Source organism: Hemiscyllium ocellatum, chromosome 18, assembly GCF_020745735.1.
Source record: "Hemiscyllium ocellatum isolate sHemOce1 chromosome 18, sHemOce1.pat.X.cur, whole genome shotgun sequence".
NCBI lineage: Eukaryota > Metazoa > Chordata > Chondrichthyes > Orectolobiformes > Hemiscylliidae > Hemiscyllium > Hemiscyllium ocellatum.
In genome coordinates, this window is record NC_083418.1 from 77,673,015 (window position 1) to 77,694,109 (window position 21,095).

Here is a 21,095-nt window from a genome sequence, read left to right on the forward strand (position 1 = left end):
GAGCAAATGTGACAAAGAAAAGGAACAGGTTTGTGAAGGAGGAGTATGGGTTACAATCTAAAAAATCAGGCTGAGAGCCCAAATTCACCTCTAACCTACCCATTTTTGGCTTCAACAAAGACCACGAGGGTAGGCAACGCACTCAGGAGGTAATTTGTTACGTTAGATGTTATCGTGAGTGTGAAGATTGACAAATACCTGTTTCAACAAGGCAAAAGTGAGGACTGCAGATGCTGGAGATCAGAGTCAAGATGAGAGTGGTGCTGGAAAAGCACAGGCAGCATCCGAAGAGCAGGAAAATCGGCATTTTGGGCAAAAGCCCTTCAGGAATGAGGCAGGGAGCCTCCAGGTTGGAGGGATAAATGGGAGGGGGTTGGGACTGGGGAGAAGGTAGCTAATAGTGCAATAAGTGGATGGAGGTGGGGATGAAGGTGATAGGTCAGAAAGGAGGGTGGAGTGGATAGGTGGGAAGGGAGATAGACAAGTAGGACAGGTCATGAGGACAGTGCTGAGTTGGAAGGCTTGAACTAGGGTGAGATGGGGGAAGGGGAAATGATGAAACTGTTGAAGTGTTCCAAGGCAGAAGATGAGGCGTTCTTCCTCCAGGCGTCGGGTGATGAGGGAGTGGTGGTGGAGGAGGCCGAGGACCTGCATGTCCTCGACAGAGTGGGAGGGGGAGTTGAAATGTTGGGCACGGGGCGGTGGGGTTGTTTGGTGCCGGTGTCCTGGAGATGTTCCTTAAAGCGCACTGTGAGAAGGCGTCCAGTCTCACAAACGTAAAGGAGACCATATCGGGAGCAACTGTTACAATAAATGACGTTGTTGGATGTGTGGGTGAAACTTTGATGGATGTGGAAGGCTCCTTTGGGGGGTTGGATGGAGGTAGGGGGAGAAGGTGTGAGCGCAGGTTTTGCAATTCCTGTGGTGGCAGGGGAAGGTGCCAGGAGGGGAGGGTGGGTTGTTGGGTGGCGTGGATCTGACTAGGTAGTCACGGAGGGAACAGTCTTTGCGGAAATTGGATAGGGGTGGGGCGGGAAATATATCCCTGGTGGTGGGGTCCCTTTGGAGGTGGCAGAAATGTTGGCGGTTTATGTGAAGATTGGTAGGGTGGAAAGTGAGGACCAGGGAGTTCTGTCCTTGTTATGGTTGGAGGGGTGGGGTTTGAGGGTGGAGGTACGAGACGTGGATGAGATCCATTGGAGGGCATCTTCAACCACGTGAGAAGGGAAATTCCAGTCTTTAAAGAAGGAAGCCATCTGGTGTGTTCTGTGGTGGAACTGGCCCTTCTGGGAGCAGATACTGTGGAGGCGGAGGAATTGGAAATATGCATCTCATTCAGGTCCCACACCTCTGCCCTCAATCCCCACCTATCTAACCGCAACATGGACAGAACCCCCCCACCCCCACCCCCCCCACCTCAGTCGAACAGACAAAGGAAGCACACGGTGAGGTCAGTGCAGGAGAGAGAGAGAGAGAGAAAGGAACAGAGGGTGGTACGTGTATGGAATGAGCTGCCAGAGGAAGTGATGGAGGCTGGTACAATTGCAACATTTAAAAGGCATTTGGATGAGTCTATGAATAGGAAGGGTTTGGAGGGCTATGGGCTGGGTGCTGGTAGGTGGGACTAGATTGAGTTGGGATATCTGGTCGGCATGGATGGGTTGGACCGAAGGGTCCGTTTCCATGCTGTACATCTCTATGACTCTATGGTCCTCCCCTTCCACCCCACCAACCTCTGCATAAACCGCATCATCTGCTGACATTTCCACCACCTATAAATGGACCTCACCACCAGGGATCTTTTTCCCACCACACCCCTATCCACTTTCCGCAAGGATCGTTCCCTCCATGACTACCTAGTCAGGTCCATGTCCCACCAACAACCCACCCTCCCCTCCTGGCACCTTCCCCTGCTACCGTAGGAATTGCAAAACCTGTGCCCACACCTCCCCCCTCACCTCATTCCAACCCCCCCAAAGGAGCCTTCCACATTTATCAAAGTTTCACCTGCAATCCACTAATGTCATTTATTGTATCCGTTGCTCCCGATGCGGTCTCCTCTACATTGGGGAGACTGGGCGCCTCCTAGCAGAGCGCTTTAGGGAACATCTCTGGGACACCCGCACCAATCAACCACACCGCCCCGTGGCCCAACATTTCAACTCCTCCTCCCACTCTGTCGAGGGCATGCAGGTCCTCGGCCTCCTCCACCACCACGCCCTCACCACCTGACGCCTGGAGGAAGAACGCCTCATCTTCTGCCTCAGAACATTTCAACACCAGGGCATCAATGTGGATTTTACCAGTTTCCTCATTCCCCCTCACCCCCACCTTACCCCAGTTCCAAACTGCCAGCTCAGCACCATCCTCATGACCTGATCTACCTGCCAATCTTCCTTCCCACCTATCCACTCCATCCTCTCTCCGACCTATCACCTTCATCCCCACCTCCATCCACTTATTGCACTATTAGCTACCTTCTCCCCAGCCCCAACCCCACTGTTTATCTCCCCACCCCGGCGGCTCCCTGCCTCATTCCTGATGAAGGCCTTTTGCCCGAAACGTTGATTTTCCTGCTCCTCGGATGCTGCCTGAACTGCTGTGCTTTTCCAGCACCACTCTAATCTTGAAGTACCTGTTTCAGAGTAGGCTGTCTGTTCTGGATTGAATACAATTGTAATCAGGTGTCATCCTGAGTTTGGGGAAACTGGCACCATCAAAGCAAGCAGCCAACAAAGTTATTTTCTTTTCCACAAGAGCCACGCCAAAGAGATCAAAGGCACTGCTCACCTACAACCTGGATGATCTCAGCCAGGAGCACACCATCCCTCACATCCTGTTGCAGGTCCCTGATAAGCCGCTTGTGGCCAGACTTCACCAGGTAATGATTGGCCCAGTCGGTATAAATCTGTTGAACAAAACAAGGTTCAATGTTTCACTCCAGCAATCAGGACCAATATCAAGTCATTCAGTATGGTATGCACTCTCAATGTTGAAAGCAAGTAGTTGAGCATCATACAAGCAATGAACAGTGTTCGATTAGAAACCTGAATCCCTCGTATTTTTGCAGGAATTCCAACATGCTTTCTATTTACATGCAGATGACTGTGCTGCATAATTATTGAGTTCTGCACAGTAAGAACATTCAGAATTTTGAAAAGAGTGCTTAAAGGACGCCAAAGAACCTTTTATCGCACAATGACTTACTGAGACAGACAACTTATTGATATACCAATAAAGCAACAGTAGCAAATAACTAGTATTTATAGTACATTCTTGGAAGATGTAACAGTTGCTTTCTGAACCATTGCATACTCTATGTACATCTTTACGTTTGAATTTAGAGTACACACTTTCTTCAGTTTGCATATTACCTTCCTGTTACACTTGGTTGGGTAGTGTTCCTCTCCGCCTCACTGCGATCAATGTAGACACGCGCACACACACACACACACACACCACATACACACACTCTGCACACACACACACACACACACACACACACACACTCCACATACAAACACACGTTCTCTTCTTTTGAACCAACTACAATTTATGTACAGAAATGTGTCATTTGCATATCATGCATTCCTCTCAACAATGATTTTTTTAAGCTGACAGTAATAAGCTTTCACTGTACTCAAGAATATTTAATTTTTTTTGGCAACATTAATAATTTGCACAATACAATAAGGCACTTGGAGTCAAACAGTTTATAAATATTCCATGACTGTCAGTTTGGAAGCTCTGGTTCTGAGAATCTAACTACAAATGAAACTTTGTTCTCTTCAAGTATAATGATAAAACTTTTTGAATTATAGGAGAAGCATTTTTGTGTTGTGGTAAATATCAGACATTAACGTCAGATGTAATTCTTACTGGGGTATAGTTCAACGTGTGTATACTAACCACCTTTAAGTGAGTAGTATGTTGAAAGGCTTTCTCACAGTGCAGGGCAATATCACTCAATATTTTCCCTCATGGGAGAGTCGAGGACCAGAGTGTATAGTCTCAGAATGAAGGGGCATCAATGTAAGTCTGGGATGAGGAGGAATTTCCTCTCTCAGAGCATTGTAAGGCTTTGGAATTCCTTGCCACACAGAGCTGTGGGGGTGGAGTCATTGTGTATTATTAAGGCTGAGATAGATTCTCGATCAGTCAGGGAGTCAAAGGTTACAGCTAAAGGGCAATGAAAGTGGATGTGAGGAATGTTGAATCAGCCAAGATGCTATTGAATGGCAGAGTAGGGACTGAAAAGCTTATCCTGTTCCTATTTCATATAGTCTTACGTTGCACTTTCCCAATACATAGACATGTAACACTTTCCAGTAGCAGTCTTTGGACAGATTGGTTGGCCACATTAGGATCGTGGAGGCTCGGTTCGGTACCTCTCTGGCTGAAATGATCTAAACCAGCAGTGATCAAGGAACTAAACCAGGGCTAAGCCCCAGGGGAGCTTTTGTTCTTCTGAGAACGATAAAAGTTTACAACACAGGAGGCTTCTGGCCCAGATTTATGGGTGGCCCAGCATGGTGGTTTCATCCAGGGGTGGTGGTCTTGGCCTGGGCTTGGCAGTTATCTTTGGAGGAGGTTTCTGGTCCAGTTTTTCTGGTGGCCCACTGTGACGTGTTTCATCGTCCTCTCAGCCCAAGAGCTGTGAACTGAATTGTGATGAATGTTTGTCTTAAATTTACTTTTATTGTTACAGATGACTTATGTCATTCACATAAAGCGCCATGGTTGGGCGACTTATAAAGCTTTTCATTGTATTTTTCTTGCAGAAGTACACATGACAATAAACTCTATATCCATCTAGTGTCGGCTCTTTAAATGAACTGCTCAATCAGCCACGCTCCCCTCCCAATTCATCCAACAAATCGTACCACCAACCACACATTCAATTCTCTTTCGAAGGTCAGTTTGACTCTGCTTCTGCCACTCAGTCAGGTGTTTCTGACCATAACAACTCACTACTTAGTTTCATTTTCCAAATCACTTCAGCTTGATGCTTTATGGCTCGTAGCTACTACTCACTTGGAGAGTTTCTTCATGTCTGTATGATCAAACCCCTTCGTTACTTTAAACATCCCCGTTAAACGTCCTTGAGAACTTCAATTCAAAGAAAGTACTTCTCCGGTCTCTCAGCACAATAGAGGCCCCTCACCCTGATTTCTCTCCTCAATCACCGAAGGGCATGGTAACAGTCCCAAAAAGGGAGGTTGTCCCTGTCAAATGGCTAGAAACTGTCCAGCCCCAGCATCACCACAAGGTTCAGTAACCAACCAGGAGTCATGGAGGAGCCTGGGCTGGTACTTAACTGGGGTGGCCTGACCAGGCCGAATCAGGGAGAATCCCAAAGAGGTGAGCAGAGTGGAAGGTGAGTGGGAAATTGGGAAGCTATGGCTGGGCAAGGGGACACACATGGGGCCTTTCCACGACAGGGAATTCTGTGGCGGGTGGGGGTAAATAAGACGGCTGAGCATAGAGAACCACTCCCTCAGTTCATCCCTATAACTGTACCAGGTTAGTAGGTTGTGCCTGTGTCTGCAGGAAAGAGGCCTGAAAGTTTTCATTATTTGGCTGCTTATGAGCTGCTAGTTGACCATTAAGTGCCTCGACAGATCCATGACTTGACCAATGCTATTGATGTACCAATGATGGTAAGGATAGAGCCATCCTGCCTAATTTAACAACCAAGAGGGATTAAAAATTACAGCAAATGGTTTCCATCTTCCCAGTACTTAGCTGGAAGCAATCTTTTTCACACATTACTGGAGGTTGGACAAATCGTATGATAGTTTTGAGACAGTGGAAAAAATCAGAGAGGTAACAGTGAGGATGAGCCAGATGTTGTCAGATTAAGAACTGACATTCTGTTTTCAGACTTGGGTGGGGGGGGGGGGTAAAGGGCAACGTTGGAGATGAAAATTTGGAGGAACTCCAGGGTAAGAGTGTGGGAATAGGGAAAGTAGGTAAGATTCTGACACATTTAGCAAATATATTTTGCAAATGCCATCATTTCATGGAGACCCCTTGTTGGGGATGGGTTCAGCAGGCCAGTTGTATGTATTAATCATTCAAAGCACTTAACATTCTCCATCTTCTGTCTGATATTTTAATCATACACCCGTCTACAGCCATTGGTTCACCAGCATTTGGAATCGTTCATCTGTCACTGCATTGCTGCAAACTATCAGTAACTCAGGAAATTACAATTTTATTTGAATTCATCAACAAACTGACAGCATTTCTGCATATCTCCTCCAAAACTAATCTTCTGGTCCAACCAGCTGAAATACATTTAAAGTTGAGGAATAAACACAGAATTTATAAATCTTGAGAAAGAACTGTTAATAACTATAACAAAGTCAGAAGTATTTCTATGCGTTTAAGTTAGGGGAAAATTAATATGATTGGAAATTGTATGGATCTAATATTGCAACGTGCCTATATTTGATGGTAAGGTATGTTTTAACTGCTCGTGTGTTTAGAACTTGCTATATTTTTAAAAGGTAATTCTCAGAGTTTCAAGGGTCGAGTGGCCCAGGTAGGGTAGGATGATTTTCACCTTTGTTCCTTGCTCCAACCTGATTTTGAGGTTAACCCATGGGTTTTCAAATTGACTTTTATTTTCGAATACATTTGGGAGCCATGTCCAGGGTTTTGACAACTATTTCCCAGAAACTGAGGGAAAAAGGTGCCCATGGGAAAGCTCTGGAATTATCCAGCAATAGGCCATGTAATATAAAGGATTACTACTCAAACAAGTAAATAGCCAGCCTGTGTCAATAATGATGTAATAAACCATGTGACAGCAGTCTCTGGAGAAAGAGGTGATTGCTCAACATGTTGACCCTCCTGCTCTTCGGATGCTGTCTGACCAGCTGTGCTTTTCCAGCACCACACTTTTAAACTCAACCGCATCCTTTGCTTACTCAAATAAACAGTTTACAGAGTGTTAAACAACAAGATAGTCTTACAAACAGGTTAGAATCTCGGAATGCTTCCCAATTCTATCAAAAACACAAACTTGCCTAAAGTCCACTGCCATGGTATCAGGGAACCGACTGTCAAATAACCTGCACTCACAGCCAGGCTAAATACACTTGGAAATTCCATGGAATTGTGCACAGCAATGTTCTAAAGACATGGGGGCAGATGGTGGATTTGCCCCCAGATGTGGACAAATCATTCAGGGGAATAAAAATAGAGCCATGACCAATTAGAAAAAAAACCTCACTCCCACATAAAGAACTGAGACATTTTAAAGGGAGTTCTTCCGAAAATCGCAGGCTGCGATGGGCACTAGGAAAGGTGTGTGGGGGTGGGGGTGAGGGAGGGGGTGTGTGAGTCTGAGGGTGACAGTGGGGGTGGGGGTGAGTCTGAGGGTGATGGTGGGGGGGGTGAGTCTGAGGGTGATGGTGGGGGAGGGAGTGTGAGTCCAAGAGTGACAGTGGGGGAGAGGGGGTGTGTGAGTCTGAGGTTGACAGTGGAGGGGGGGGGTGAGTTTGAGGGTGACGGTGGGGGGGGGGTGAGTCTGAGGGTGATGGTGGGGGAGGGAGTGTGAGTCCAAGAGTGACAGTGGGGGAGAGGGGGTGTGTGAGTCTGAGGTTGACAGTGGAGGGGGGGGGGGGGAATGTGAGTCTGAGGATGACGGCGGGGGAGCGGGGTGTGAGTCTGAGGGTGACAGTGGGGGGGGGGAGTGTGAGTCTGAGGGTGATGGTGGGGGGGGGGAGTGTGAGTCTGAGTGTGACAGTGGGGGGGGAGGAGTGTGGATCTGAAGGTGAAAGTGGGGAGGGTGAGTGTGAGTCTGAGGGTGATGGTGGGGAGAGGGAGTGTGAGGATGACGGTGGAGGGTGCTGTCTGAGTCTGAGGGTGACATTGCGGGGGGGGAGTGTGGGTCTGAGGGTGATGGTGGGGGGTATGGTGTGAGTCTGAGCGTGACAATGGTGGGGGGGGGAGGGGAAGTGTGGGTCTGAGGGTGAGATGAAGGAGCAGCAAACGCAGCTGAAGTGAGGAGGGGAGAGGCAGCCAAGTCGGCTCTGTCAGAAAGTGAACCTGCAGCTAACTGTGAGTCTGGAAAACATGCAGGGACAGGGAAGGAACATCTCTCAGATTAATGTGCTTTTAATGAAACTCAGTTATTGAAATAAAACGTGTGCCTGTTGTCTTGTGCCAAATGAAATATCACAGTGTCTAGGAAATTAATGTTTCCCTTGTGTGTTATGACTTTTAAGTTTAATGGTGGCTGATTCAGGGGAATGAAGAATTCTTCTAACTGAGAGTGTGAATTCAAATATCACATGCATCCACAAAAATACAGAAAATAACTTTCAAATGTGACTACACTTAACCCAAGGAATGAGATTTTCTTTTTGATAATTCATTCACTGTCTGGACCCAGCATTTACTGCCCATCCCTAGTTGCCCCTTGAGAAGGTGGTGGTGAGCTGCCTTCTTGAACCACTGCAGTCCATGTGATGTGGGTAGATCCACAATGCCCTTAGGGAGGGAATTCTAGGAGTTTGACCCAATGACAGTAAAGGAAGGGTGATACATTTCCAAATCAGGATGGTGAATGTTTTGGAGGGGAACTTGCAGGGAGTGCTGTTCCCACTATCTGCTTCCCTTGTCCTTCGAGTATTTATGAGTTTGCAAGATGCTGTCTAAAAATCTTAGGTGAATTCCTGTAGGGCATCTTGTCGATAATACGCACTGCTGCTGGTCACCTTCAATGGCAGAGGGAGTGGACGCTTGAGGATGTGGTACCAATCAAGCAGGCTGCTTTGTTCTGGATGGTGCTAAGCTTTGTGAGTTTGTTGGAGACATTCATTCCCTGTCCCTGCATGTTTTCCAGGCTCACAGGCAAGTGGGAGTACTCCATCACACTCCTGACTTGTGTCTTGTAAATGTTGGACAGACTTTGAGATTCAGGATGTGAGTTAGCCACTGCAGTATTCCTAGCCTCTGGTCCTATAGCTGTTGTGTGTATGTGGTCAGTCCAGTTCAGTTTCTGGTCAATGGTAACCCCCAGAATGTTGATAGTCAGGGATGAATGTTGAGGGACAATGTTTAAATTTTTCTTGTTGGAGATGGTCATTGCCTGGCATTTGTGTGTTACTTGCCACTTGTCAGTCGAAGTCTGGATATTGTCCAGATCTTATTGCTTTAGGACGTGGACTGTTTCACAATGTAAGGAGTCATGACTGGTCATTGTTCACCACTCTCAATTATCAGCGAAAATCTTCACTCCTGACATCATGGTGGGATGATGGAAGGGATTGTCATTGATGAAGTAGCTGAAGATGGTTGGGCCTACTGGAGAGGTGGCCTCCAGCTGAGATGATTGACTTCCAACTACCACTTCCTTTTTCCAGGTATGACTCTAAAATACCTGCAGCGCGGCTGCTAACCTGTCACTAAGTCACCCTTTACTTATATGTGCACAGTACATGAGTTCTGACCAACCAGCTCAGAACCAGTCCCTAGAATGAGAGAGTGTCTCTCAATCTCCTGTTCATCTGTCTGCCAGGGCTGCGTAATTGGCTCAGGTTACCAAACCCAATCACGAATCTCAGAGGCATTGAGAACTACCTGGCCATGGTTCCAATCACTACAAACTCCAATTTCAAAACCCTTCATAAAATGAACCTCTTTGATCAAGTTTTCATTCCCCCTCCCTGAGAACTCTTTTGGTGGATTACTATTAGTTCACTGAATGATTGCAGTTCTGCACAGTGGCTTGGAATGATCCTCAAATGTTAGGAATGTCAGCTAACCGTAGACCATCATTGTTACATAGAACATAGAACATCCAGCTCAGGACAGGCCCTTCGGTCTTCCACGTTGCACTGACCTGTGGAATCAATCTGAAACCCATCTAACCTACACTATTCTATTCTCATCCATATGCCTCTTCAATAACCATTTAAATGCCCCTAAAGTTAGCAAGTCTACTACTGTGCGTTCCACGCCCCTACTATTCTCTGAGAAAAGAAACTACCTCTGACATTTGTCCTATATCTATCACCCCTCAATTTAAAGCTATGTCCCCTCGTGCTAGCCATTATCATCCGAGGAAAAAGGCTTTCACTGTCCACCCTATCTAACCCTCTGATTATCCTGTTTGTCTTGATTAAGTCACCTCTCAACATTCTTCTCTCTTAACGAAAACAGCCTCAGGTCCGTCAGCTTTTCTTGTGAGACCGTCCCTCCATACCAGGTAACATCCTAGTAAATCTCCTCTGAACCCTTTCCAAAACATTGCCATCATTCCTATAAGGTGGTGACCAGAACTATATGCAATACTCCAAATGAGACCGCACCAGAGTTTTGTACAGCTGCAGTGTGACCTCATGGTTTTGAAACTCAATCCCTCTCACAGAAAACCTAACACACCGTAGGCCTTCTTAATAACCCTATAAACCTGGGTGACAACGTTCAAGGATCTATGTATATGGACACCAAGATCTCTCTGCTCATCTACACTACCAAGAATCTTACCATTAGCCCGGTACTCTGCATTTCTGTTGTTCCTTCCATCACCTCACACTTTTCCACATACTGCATTTGTCACCTCTCAGCCCAACTCTGCAGCTGATTTATATCCTTCTGTAACCTGCCACATTCTTCGGCACCTTCCACAACTTCCTGTGATGTGGTGACCAGAACTGTACACATTACTCCAAATGTGGCCGTACCAGAGTTGTGTCCAGCTGCAGCATGATCCCATGTTCCAAAACTCAATCCCTCTACCAATAAAAGCTAACACACCACATGTCTTCTTAATAACCCTATCAACCTGGGTGGCAACTTTCAAGGATCATGGTACATGGACGCCGAGATCTCCCTGCTCATCTACACTACTAAGATTCATACCATCAGCCCAGTACTCTGCATTCCTGTTGCTCCTACCATCACCTCACACTTCTCCACATTAAACTCCATTTACCACTCACATCCTAGCTCTGCAGGGTATCCATGTCTCCCTGTAACCTGCAACAGCTTCATCACTATCCACAACTCTATCGACCTTAGTGTCATCCGCAAATTTATTAACCCATCCTTCTATGTACTCATCCATGTCATTTATCAAAAGGACAAACAACAGTGGACCCAAAACAGATCCCAAATGGTACACCACTAGTAAATGAACTCCATGATGAATATTTTTGTCTTCTTCCCTGCCTGCCGCAGTAGCTGGTCCTTGAATAAGCTCCACATTTCAATTGTGCCTATCCCCTGCTGTTTCCTTCCCCATCCTATGCATCCTAAATCTTGCCTAATTGCATCGCAATTGCCTTTCTCACAGTTATAACTTTCACTTTGCAGTATATACCCATCCCTTTCCATCACTAAAGTAAACATAACCGATTTATGGTCACTATCACCAAAGTGCTCACATACCTCCAAATCTAACACCTGGCCAGGTTCATTACCCAGTACCAAATCTAATGTAGCCTCACCCCTTGTTGGCCTGTCTACATCCTGTGTCAGGAAACCCTCCTGCACACATTGGACAAAAACTGACCCATCTACAGTACTTGAACTATAGTATGCCCAGTCAATATGTGGAAAGTAAAGTCCACCATAACAACTACCCTGTTACTCTCACTCCTATTGAGGGTCATCTTTGCTAGCCTTTCCCCTACATCCCTGGAACAATTTGGAGGCCTATAGAAAACTCCCAACAGGGTGACCTCTCCTTTCCTGTTTCTAACCTCAGCCCATACTACTTCAGTAGACGAGTCCTCAAACATCCTTATTGCAACCGTAACACTGTCCTTGACTAACAATACCACATCTCCCCCCTCTTTTACCATTTTCTCTGTTCCTATTGAAAATCTAAATCCCAGAACCTGCAAATAACCATTCCTGTCCCTCCCCCAGCCATGTCTCTGAAATGGCCACAACATCAAAATCCCAGGTACCTATCCATGCTGCAAGTTCACCCACCTTATTCCGGTTGCTCCTGGCATTGAAGTCGACACACTTCAAACCAACTTCTTGCTTACCCGTGCCCTCTTGCGATCTTGAAATCTTAGTTCTGACTTCACTACTCTCATCCTCCCCTCTACTCGAGGAACTACAATTTAGGTTCCCTTCCCCCCCTGCTCAATTAGTTTAAACCCACCCGAAGAGAATTAACAAATTCCACCCCGCCAGAATACTGGTACCCCTCTGGTTCAGGTGAAGACCATCCTGTTTGTAGGGGTCCCACCTTTCCCAGAAAGAGCCTCAGTTATCCAGGAATCCAAAACTCTCCCTTCAGAACCATTCCTGGAGCCACGTGTTCAACTCCTCTCTCTCCCTCTTCTTCACTTCACTCACACATGGCACGGGCAACAAGCCAGAGATAACAACACTGTTTGTTCTAGCTGTAAACTTCCACCTTAGCTTCCTGAATTTCTGCCTTAGTTCCCCATCCCTTTTCCTATCTAAGTCATTGATGCCTATGTGGCTACTCCCCCTCCCCCGCAAGGAACCGAAAACACAATCTGAGACATCACACACCAGGGAGGCAACACACCAATCATGAGTCTCTCTTTCCCACAAAGCTTCCTATCTGTCCCCCTAACTATGGAAACCCTAATGACTAAAGATCTGCTCCTCTTCCCCTTCACTTCTGAGCAATAGGGACAGACTCTGCGCCAGAGACCTGTGTCCCATCGCTTACCCTGGTAAGTCGTCCACCCCACAGTATCCAAAATGGTATTCTTGTTGTTGAGAGGATTGACCACAGGGGATCCCTGTACTGCCTGCCTATTCCCTTTCTGTCTCCTGATGGTAACCCATCTAACCTTTTTCTTGTACCTGAGGTGTGACTACCTCCCTGTAACTCTTCTCAATAACTCCCTCCTCCTCCTGAATGATTTGAAGTTCATCCAACTCCAGCTCCAGTTCCCTAACGCAGTTTCCAAGGAACTGGAGTTGGGTTCACTTCCCAGAGATGCAGTCAACAGGAACACTACTGGTGACCCTTACCTCCCACATTATGCTGGAGGAATATTCAACTGCCCTCACCTCCATTCCTTCTCTTCTAAATTCCCAAACAGACTACAGAAAAAACTGAAGAAAACTCACCTTAGCAACTGGCGCACAAATTTTTGTTGTTGTTTCTGAAGCAAAAAGTCACTGGACACACCCCATTTCAAAACCAGAGTAAAAACTGAGATAAGACGGAACTATATAATCGTGGGATGACACTCATCATTCTGCCTTTTAGATAAGGGGTTGAACGAAGGTCTCAGTCTGTTCGATGGATGTAAACAATCTCTCAGCACGAATCAAAGCAAGAGGCAGAATTATGTATTGTTCAGATCACCAGCTCTTTAGTCCTGACCCAATAATTAAATAGACTGAACAGGTCACACATTTTGTTTGTTTTTGTGGGATCCTGGGTGGACATGGTTGTTATCCAACAACAGTGAAAAAGGGTGGGAGTGAGACGTGATTAGGAGCCTTCTGGAAGATGGTGGCTCACTCACCACAACTGAGAAGGCAATCAAGGATCAGTGCTAGTTCCTTGAATGATTGCATTTCTGTGTCACAGTTTGGACTGATTCCCAAATGTTAAGAGTGCTAGCTAACTGGAGACCACCACTGTTCCATCACAGCTGCATCAACTTCCTGGGAGTGATGATTGCTAACAATCTGTCCAGGCCAAGCCACATTGATACAATGTTCAAGAAAGCACAACAGTGCCTCAACTTTCTCAGGAGGATAAGGAAATTCGGGCATGTCTGTAAATACTCTTATCAACTTTGCACCAGAGAAAACGTTCTATCCAGATGCATCACGGCCTGTAAGAAACTACAGAGGAGGGCCTGGTGTCAAAGAGTGGAAGTGAGGGAAAACTTGAGTGTTGACAGTGACCAAAGGAATGGTCACCTCCCAACTAGCAAGAAGGAGTTAAGGACTGGGATAAATTGTATATATGGAAATGCATAGCGTAGGGAACAAGTCTGAAGAACTGGAAGCAGAAATTGCCCTCAGAGTTAGAACACAGTAGCACTGACAGAAATATGGCTCAAACCAGAGAGGGCTGGATATTTAACATCCCACATGATCAGACTTGGAACAGAAACAGAGTGGGTGAAAAGGGAGCAGGTGCAGCAGTCATGTCAAGGATAGTATCATTGCCTCGGAATAGGATGTAGTTACTGTATGGTCGGAGGTGAGAAACAGGAAGGAGTGATGAGCTTTTGGATATTTACTACATAGCTCCAAGTAGTGGAGAGAAAGTAGAAAAGAGCATTTGTAAACAGATTATGGAAAGCTCCAGAACAAGTAAGGTTGAAATAGTTTGTAATTTCAATTTCCAAGGGGCGAATGGGAAAATGGTAGAGTGTGGAACATGGAAGGGGAAGAATACCTGCAATGTGTGCATTAGAACTTCATGGAATTTTTCAGTCCTTGCAGGGAGAAAGCTGTGCTTGATCTGGCCCTTGGACATGAATCAGGTGAACTGGAGAACGTCAGAGTGGGGATCATTTAGGAAATAGCGAGCATATTGCAATAAGGTTCAATATTAAGTTGGAAAAGGACAAAAGTCTTACGATCCTGGATAGAGCAGTTTCCATACGAAGCCGTGATGCATCCAGATAGAATGCCTTTTCTGGTGCAACTGTAAAAGTTGATAAGGATATTTACAGACATTCCCGAATTTCCTTAGCCTCCTGAGAAAGTTGATGCACTGTTGTGCTTTCTTGACCATTGTATCAATGTGGTTGGACCTGATCATCACTCCCACGAAGTTGATGCAGCTGTGATAGAACAGTGGTGGTCTTCAGTTCGCTAGCACTCTTAACATTTGGGAAACAGTCAGGTATGAAGACCCCAGACTGGAGAAGGGCAGATTTTTGGGGTCTAAAAGTTGAATAAGAGCAAGTGGTTGTGAAATGCATGTTGGTAGCTAAAACAGTGGATGAAGAAAGGGAGAATTTCAAATCAGGTGCAGGCTCGATATATACCCATGAGAAATGAGAAGAATACGTAAACCTGGATGATTAAGAATATTGTTAAAAAATAAGGAAGAAAAACAGAGTTATATGATGCATACCAGAATAATAATAGCAATAGAAATCAGGAAGCATATCTGAAAAGCAAGAGGGAGGCTAAGGCTGGAATAAGGAAGACTAAGAGCAAGCGTAGGGGAAGGATGTCAGACTACACGAAAACAAATAATACATTTTCTTCAAACATATTACTGCCAAAAGATTACTGAAGGATAGAGTGGAGGGGGGCCACAAGAACAATCATATAAGCTTCTCAGTGATGGAAAAGCGAGGTACTAAGTGAATATGTTGCTTTTGTCTTTACCAATTTGGAAGATGGTGACAATGACGCGGTTGAAAGTGTGGGTGTTCAGCAGCTGAGCAGTATAGTGATAGATGAAGAAGAGGTGCTCTAAAGGTTGGCAGCACTCCAGGTAGAGAAGTCACCAGGCCTGGGCGGGGTGCATCCGAGATTGCAGAGAGAGGTAAGAGAACAAATCATGAAGCCATTGACAGAAATTTTCAAGGCCAATGTGAACATGGGATTAGTCCGAGGGAACTGGAGGATTGCAAACGTCTCAGTGTTGTTTAAGAAAGGGACAAAGGATAAGATCAGATTAGATTCCCTACAGTATGGAAACAGGCCCAACAAGTCCACACCAACTCTCCGAAGAGTAACCCAACCAAACCCATTTCCTATTGTTACCTCTGACTAACGCACATAGCACGATGGCCAATTCACCTGAACCAAGCATTTTTTTGGATTGTGGGAAGAAACCAGAGCACCCAGAGGAAGCCCACACAGACAGTCACCCGAGTTTGGAATCAAACCCAGGTCCCTCGCGCTGTGAGGCAGTAGTGCTAACCACAGGGCCACCACGTCAGCCAGAGAACCATCAGCTTGACATCAATAATGGGAAAACCGATGGAAGCCATAATATGGGAGAAGGTAAATGTACACTTCGAGAAAAATAAATTAATACTAAACCATCAACATGATTTTGTCAAAGGCAGGTCATGTCAGACAAATGTTTATGAGTTTTTTGATGAGGTGACACAGGCAGTAGATGAGGGTACTGCTGGGAGTGTTGCATATTTGGACATTCAGAAAGCATTTGATACAATCCCACATGGCAGCTTGGTTAGAAATTTTGAAATATTTGGGATTAATGAGTCTTCAGCAACATGGATTAGAAAGTGGCTGAAAGTAGCATACAGAGGTTCGGTATAGATGGGCATTTTTCAGATGGGAGATAAGTTGAAAGTGGCGTTCTCTGGGGATTGGTGCTGGGATCCTTGCTTTTTCTGATTTATATGAACGATTTGAAGATGGATGTTGAGGGTAAAATCTCTAAATGTGCAGATAATACTAGACTAGGGAGAAGAGTGAATTGTGAGGATTATGCAGAGTGACCTCAGAGGCATATGGACAAGTTGATCAAATGGGCAACCGCCTGACAGATGAATTGCAATGCAGGGAAATGTGAGGTTAAAAAATCTCACAACACCAGGTTATAGTCCAACAGGTTTAATTGGAAGCACTAGCTTTTGAGCGCTGCTCCTTCGTCAGGTCACAACCACCTGATGAAGGAGCGTCGCTCCGAAAGCTTGTGCTTCCAATTAAACCTGTTGGACTATAACCTGGTGTTGTGTGATTTCTAACTTTGTACACCCCAGTCCAACACCGACATCTGCAAATCGAGAAATGTGGGAATGCATTTTGGTCGAAGAAGCATAGAGAGACAATAGGCTCAATGGTACAACTCTGAGCAGAGTACAGGAGCAGAGGGGCCTCAGGAGTCATGTGCATGATTCTCCAAAGGTGGCCACGCAAGTAGAAACTGTTGTTTAAAAGGTTTATAAGATCCTTGGGTTTATAAAGAGGCTTAGAGTATAAAAGCAAGGAAGTGACGCTACACCTTGACAAATCCTTGGTCAACTTCTGGAAGGATGGTGAAGCCCTGGTGAGTGCAAAGGAGATTTACAGAATTATATCGGAATGAGGTATTTTAAACACAAGGAAAGATTCAAGAGACTGGGCCTATTCTCCATGAAGCAAAGAAGGTGACGTTATCGAGGTGTTCAAAATTATCAACAGCGGAGTAAAGAAGAATATTCTGTTTCTGCTGGTCAATATGTCAGTAACTCAGGGTCACAATTTCAAGATTGTCAGCAAAAGAGCTCGGAGCAAGATGGAGAGAAATGTCTTCACTCAGAGTTGTTAGGATATGGAATGTGCAGCCCAGGAGAGTGGTGGAGGTACTCTTCAAACCACACTGCATATATATTTGAACGTGATGAATTTAGAGGGCTATAGACATAGGACTGGAGAATAGGACAAGCTGGGTAGCTCTTTCAGGAGCCGGTACAGATGCAATGGGTCAAATGGCCTCCTCCTGCACAGTAACATTGTATGGTTCTATTTCCGCAGTAACTTGTTGGAACCAGAGCGCTTTGGGACCTTGTGAGAGCAGACAATTCCACACAGATATAAAAGCTTCTTTAAATAAAGTTCCATTCTTCAGTTGCTAATCAAAGACATCAAACACCTCATCTGTTAAACTCTTCAATCTGCACACGTGCCATCTGCTATTCAAAGCACAAATCCATAGCAAACATTTTCAGAAATAACAAGCAGTGATACAGACAAGTGAACATCCAAACCAGGCCATTCAGTCCCTCAAGCTTGTTTAGCTGTTCAATAGCGTTACAACCTGAATACTCCACACTCTCACCAACTTATGATAACCTTTCAAATATTTCCCATAAGAGTCCAACATATTACTAGAGGGAAAAACCATTTAAAATAAGTCTACCTCGCTCAAATTGATGAAATGTTTCAGCAGCGCTATCTCTTTGAACCATTTGTTCCCGCTTCTTTGAAAACAGAGATGGTGTTTGCTGGGGTGTATTGTCCAGTTAACGCTGTTTCAGATTGTCTTCACAAAATAATTTACGTCTGGATTTGCCAAAGCGAATTTCTTCCAGTAAAATTGCTGGAGTAATCAAGCCAACTCATTGCCTTCTACAGAGGGACACATCAGTGAACGAGAATTCACTGCTTTACCAGCAGATTGAAGCACACTGCAGGATTCCAAAGCAGCAACAGTGAAGTCAGAAATGACTTACCAGCTCTAAAAGATCAATCCAGATTTAAGTGGCAGAGTCTGGGCTTCTGGAAATATGGCTTTAGCCCCACATTTAATCTACAAACAACCTTTAATTTAAATCAATTCACTATGGCAAAGTAGACAAGACGTACACAGCAGAAGCTCTGAAATAATCCACAGCGTCTTCTGTATCGTTACTTGCCTTGAACAAAGCACTTTCATTTACAATTACTATGCTGGCATTACTCACACTGGCCAACCGATACCACAAATCTCATATTACAAAGCCCAGTCTATTCCACTGTCCACAATAAAATACGCAAGCACGGATTGTTGAACATGAGTGTTTCTTCAACAACAAAACCAATGCTTCTTCTAATTTTACACTCAGCTTTTGTTCTGTCAAAGGTTAACCGTTAACGTCTAAATAATCCATTGATACCATTCAGACACAAAAACAATTAAATATGAAGAAGGTTTAATTAAGAGCTGTATGCAAAAGCCTATCCTTCCTGCCATGTTGGCAAAGTGGTAGGAATAACTAAATACTTTAAAACATCAAATCAAAATTTCTCCACACTTGACACTGGGTGTTCAGACAGCAATTTTCGTTCGATCATAAATTCACTGTGTCACTATAAAGGGAGGGGGAGACACCAAACTACAACTTGCTCTGAAAGGAGAAAGATTTTGAGTTGTTCATTCAATTGGGAAAAGTGCAGAACTGCACTAAGATGATAACAAATCTCTGTGCTGTAGAGAGGGATTTTGAATGTCATTTCCCCTCTATTGATGAAAGTCTCTCCACCCAGACACAAACCGTCGAAGCAGAATGGGCACTGACAAGGAGACAGGTTAGAAACCTGCTGAAAATCTGATTTTCTTTTACAAACAGAGTACACTGCTGCCAAGGTCAGGTCAGGTGAACATTTTCCTGTGTTCTTAATATCCTTCCAAATGGATGCATCCAAGAACAGGCTAATGTATGTTCCTATACCACTCAAAATGCTGCAAAAGGACATTTCTTGTCTTGTAAGAGAAAATCTTCGTGCTACCACAGTATTAGCCATGTAACATGGAACGTTTTTCCCTAATTTAATAGTTAAGACCATAAGACCATAAGACATAGGAGTGGAAGTAAGGCCATTCGGCCCATCGAGTCCACTCCACCATTCAATCATGGCTGATGGACATTTCAACTCCACTTACCAGCATTCTCCCCATAGCCCTTAATTCCTTGTGACATCAAGAATCTATCAATCTCTGCCTTGAAGACATTCAGCGTCCCGGTCTCCACTGCACTCTGCGGCAATGAATTCCACAGGCCCACCACTCTCTGGCTGAAGAAATGTCTCCACATTTCTGTTCTGAATTGACCCCCTCTAATTCTAAGGCTGTGTCCACGGGTCCTAGTCTCCTCGCCTAACAGAAACAATTTCTCGCGTCCACCCTTTCCAAGCCATGTATTATCTTATAAGTTTCTATTAAATCTCCCCTTAATCTTCTAAATTCCAATGAATACAATCCCAGGATCCTCAGCCGTTCCTCGTATGTTAGACCAACCATTCCAGGGATCATGCTTGTGAATCTCCGCTGGACACGTTCCAGTGCCAGTATGTCCTTCCTGAGGTGTGGGGACCAAAACTGGACACAGTACCCACATTTGTTTAGAATTGCTGATTGCCATGTCTTGACCACTTAAGTCTATAAAAAAGCAAGGCTTTTAGCCATCTCCTACTATTTTATCATCTTCATCAGAAGAGACTCTCTTGCTACATATTGGAATCCCAAGGTCCTCAATTACTGCTACTTAACATTGCTACACTCAGCTGGAGACACAGTGAGACTGAAATGTTGGCAATGGCTTCCAAAGGTACAGTAACACATGGCCAAATATAACCCATACCATGCTTCGCAGCTGAAAAACTCTCCATCCTAACATTGTTTCACTCTTCAGAATGATAGCCCACATAGACAAACAAAACTAGCCTCTCAACTAATCACCAAATGCACATCATTACATCTAAACTCCTTCTAAACTAACCCAAACGGTGTTGTTTCCAGAACAAATGGCCTTAATTTTACCTCACTTCACAGGAAAACCAATTTTTAAAAGCTGCAGCCCATTATGCTACATTAACATGCAAACTGCACTCACAGGAGCTTGGAAACAAGTCAGTTTTGCCAAAAAGTCAATTTATACACATCAAAACGAGCCTTTGGAATACAGGCAAAACTAAACAGGCACTGGCACAGACTCAGTGAAATGTAATAGGGCATTTTACAGAATAGTGTCTCTACGTACACATCAGCTACAGTACTGTGTACATGCAAATAGCATCGTCCATACAAATAAACTCCACTCTCCACCCCTAAATAAGGAGCTGTTGGCTTCTGGCATTTCAAAAATTAATTTTAAAAAGTGCTAATCAATCAGAAAAATTATGACCACACGGATGTCCGTAATATTCTGGCCAGGGTACTTAGCAGCCACAGAATCTGGCTGTGAAAATTTGATTGAGATTACTTTAAGTTTTCCATACCACAGGAACTAAGCTGCTGTCAAAATTAGTCTGCCTTAATGTTACCTGAACTGTATGATAAAATATTGAATTTCTCAAAGGATTATTAATAATCCAACACTTCGAGCTAAATCCTGCAAGACCAGAAACCAGAATATGAGGATTGAAAATGATTAAAATTCAGCGCAAGAGGGAGAATTAATCTTCTGACAAAATATTTTACATTTTGAAATAATGACTAAAACTCAACAAACGCATTTAGTTTCTAATTGTGCTAACCAAACAGTGGATGTTTCAGCAATGTTTATTCAAATATGGTAACATTTACATGCAATTAACAAAAAAAATTCTGAAAACAAGTCCAAAAACTGTCATTGATTGTCATAAAAATTCATCTGGTTTGCAAATGTCCCACTGGGAGGGCAATCTGCTGTCCTGATCCAGTTTGACTGAAGTGTGAGTCCACA

General features: G+C 44.6%; 1 protein-coding gene across 7 annotated transcripts in view; it reads right to left on the bottom strand.

Annotated features, from left to right (window-relative positions):
- nav2a (neuron navigator 2a) overlaps window positions 1-21,095 on the bottom strand; it is a 590,475-nt gene that overhangs the window by 434,660 nt on the left and 134,720 nt on the right. For all 7 annotated transcript variants that reach the window (XM_060839109.1, XM_060839107.1, XM_060839106.1 and 4 more), the window contains exon 2: window positions 2,791-2,908. In XM_060839109.1, the coding sequence (XP_060695092.1) occupies window positions 2,791-2,908 (118 nt within the window). The remainder of the gene's footprint in view (window positions 1-2,790; window positions 2,909-21,095) is intronic.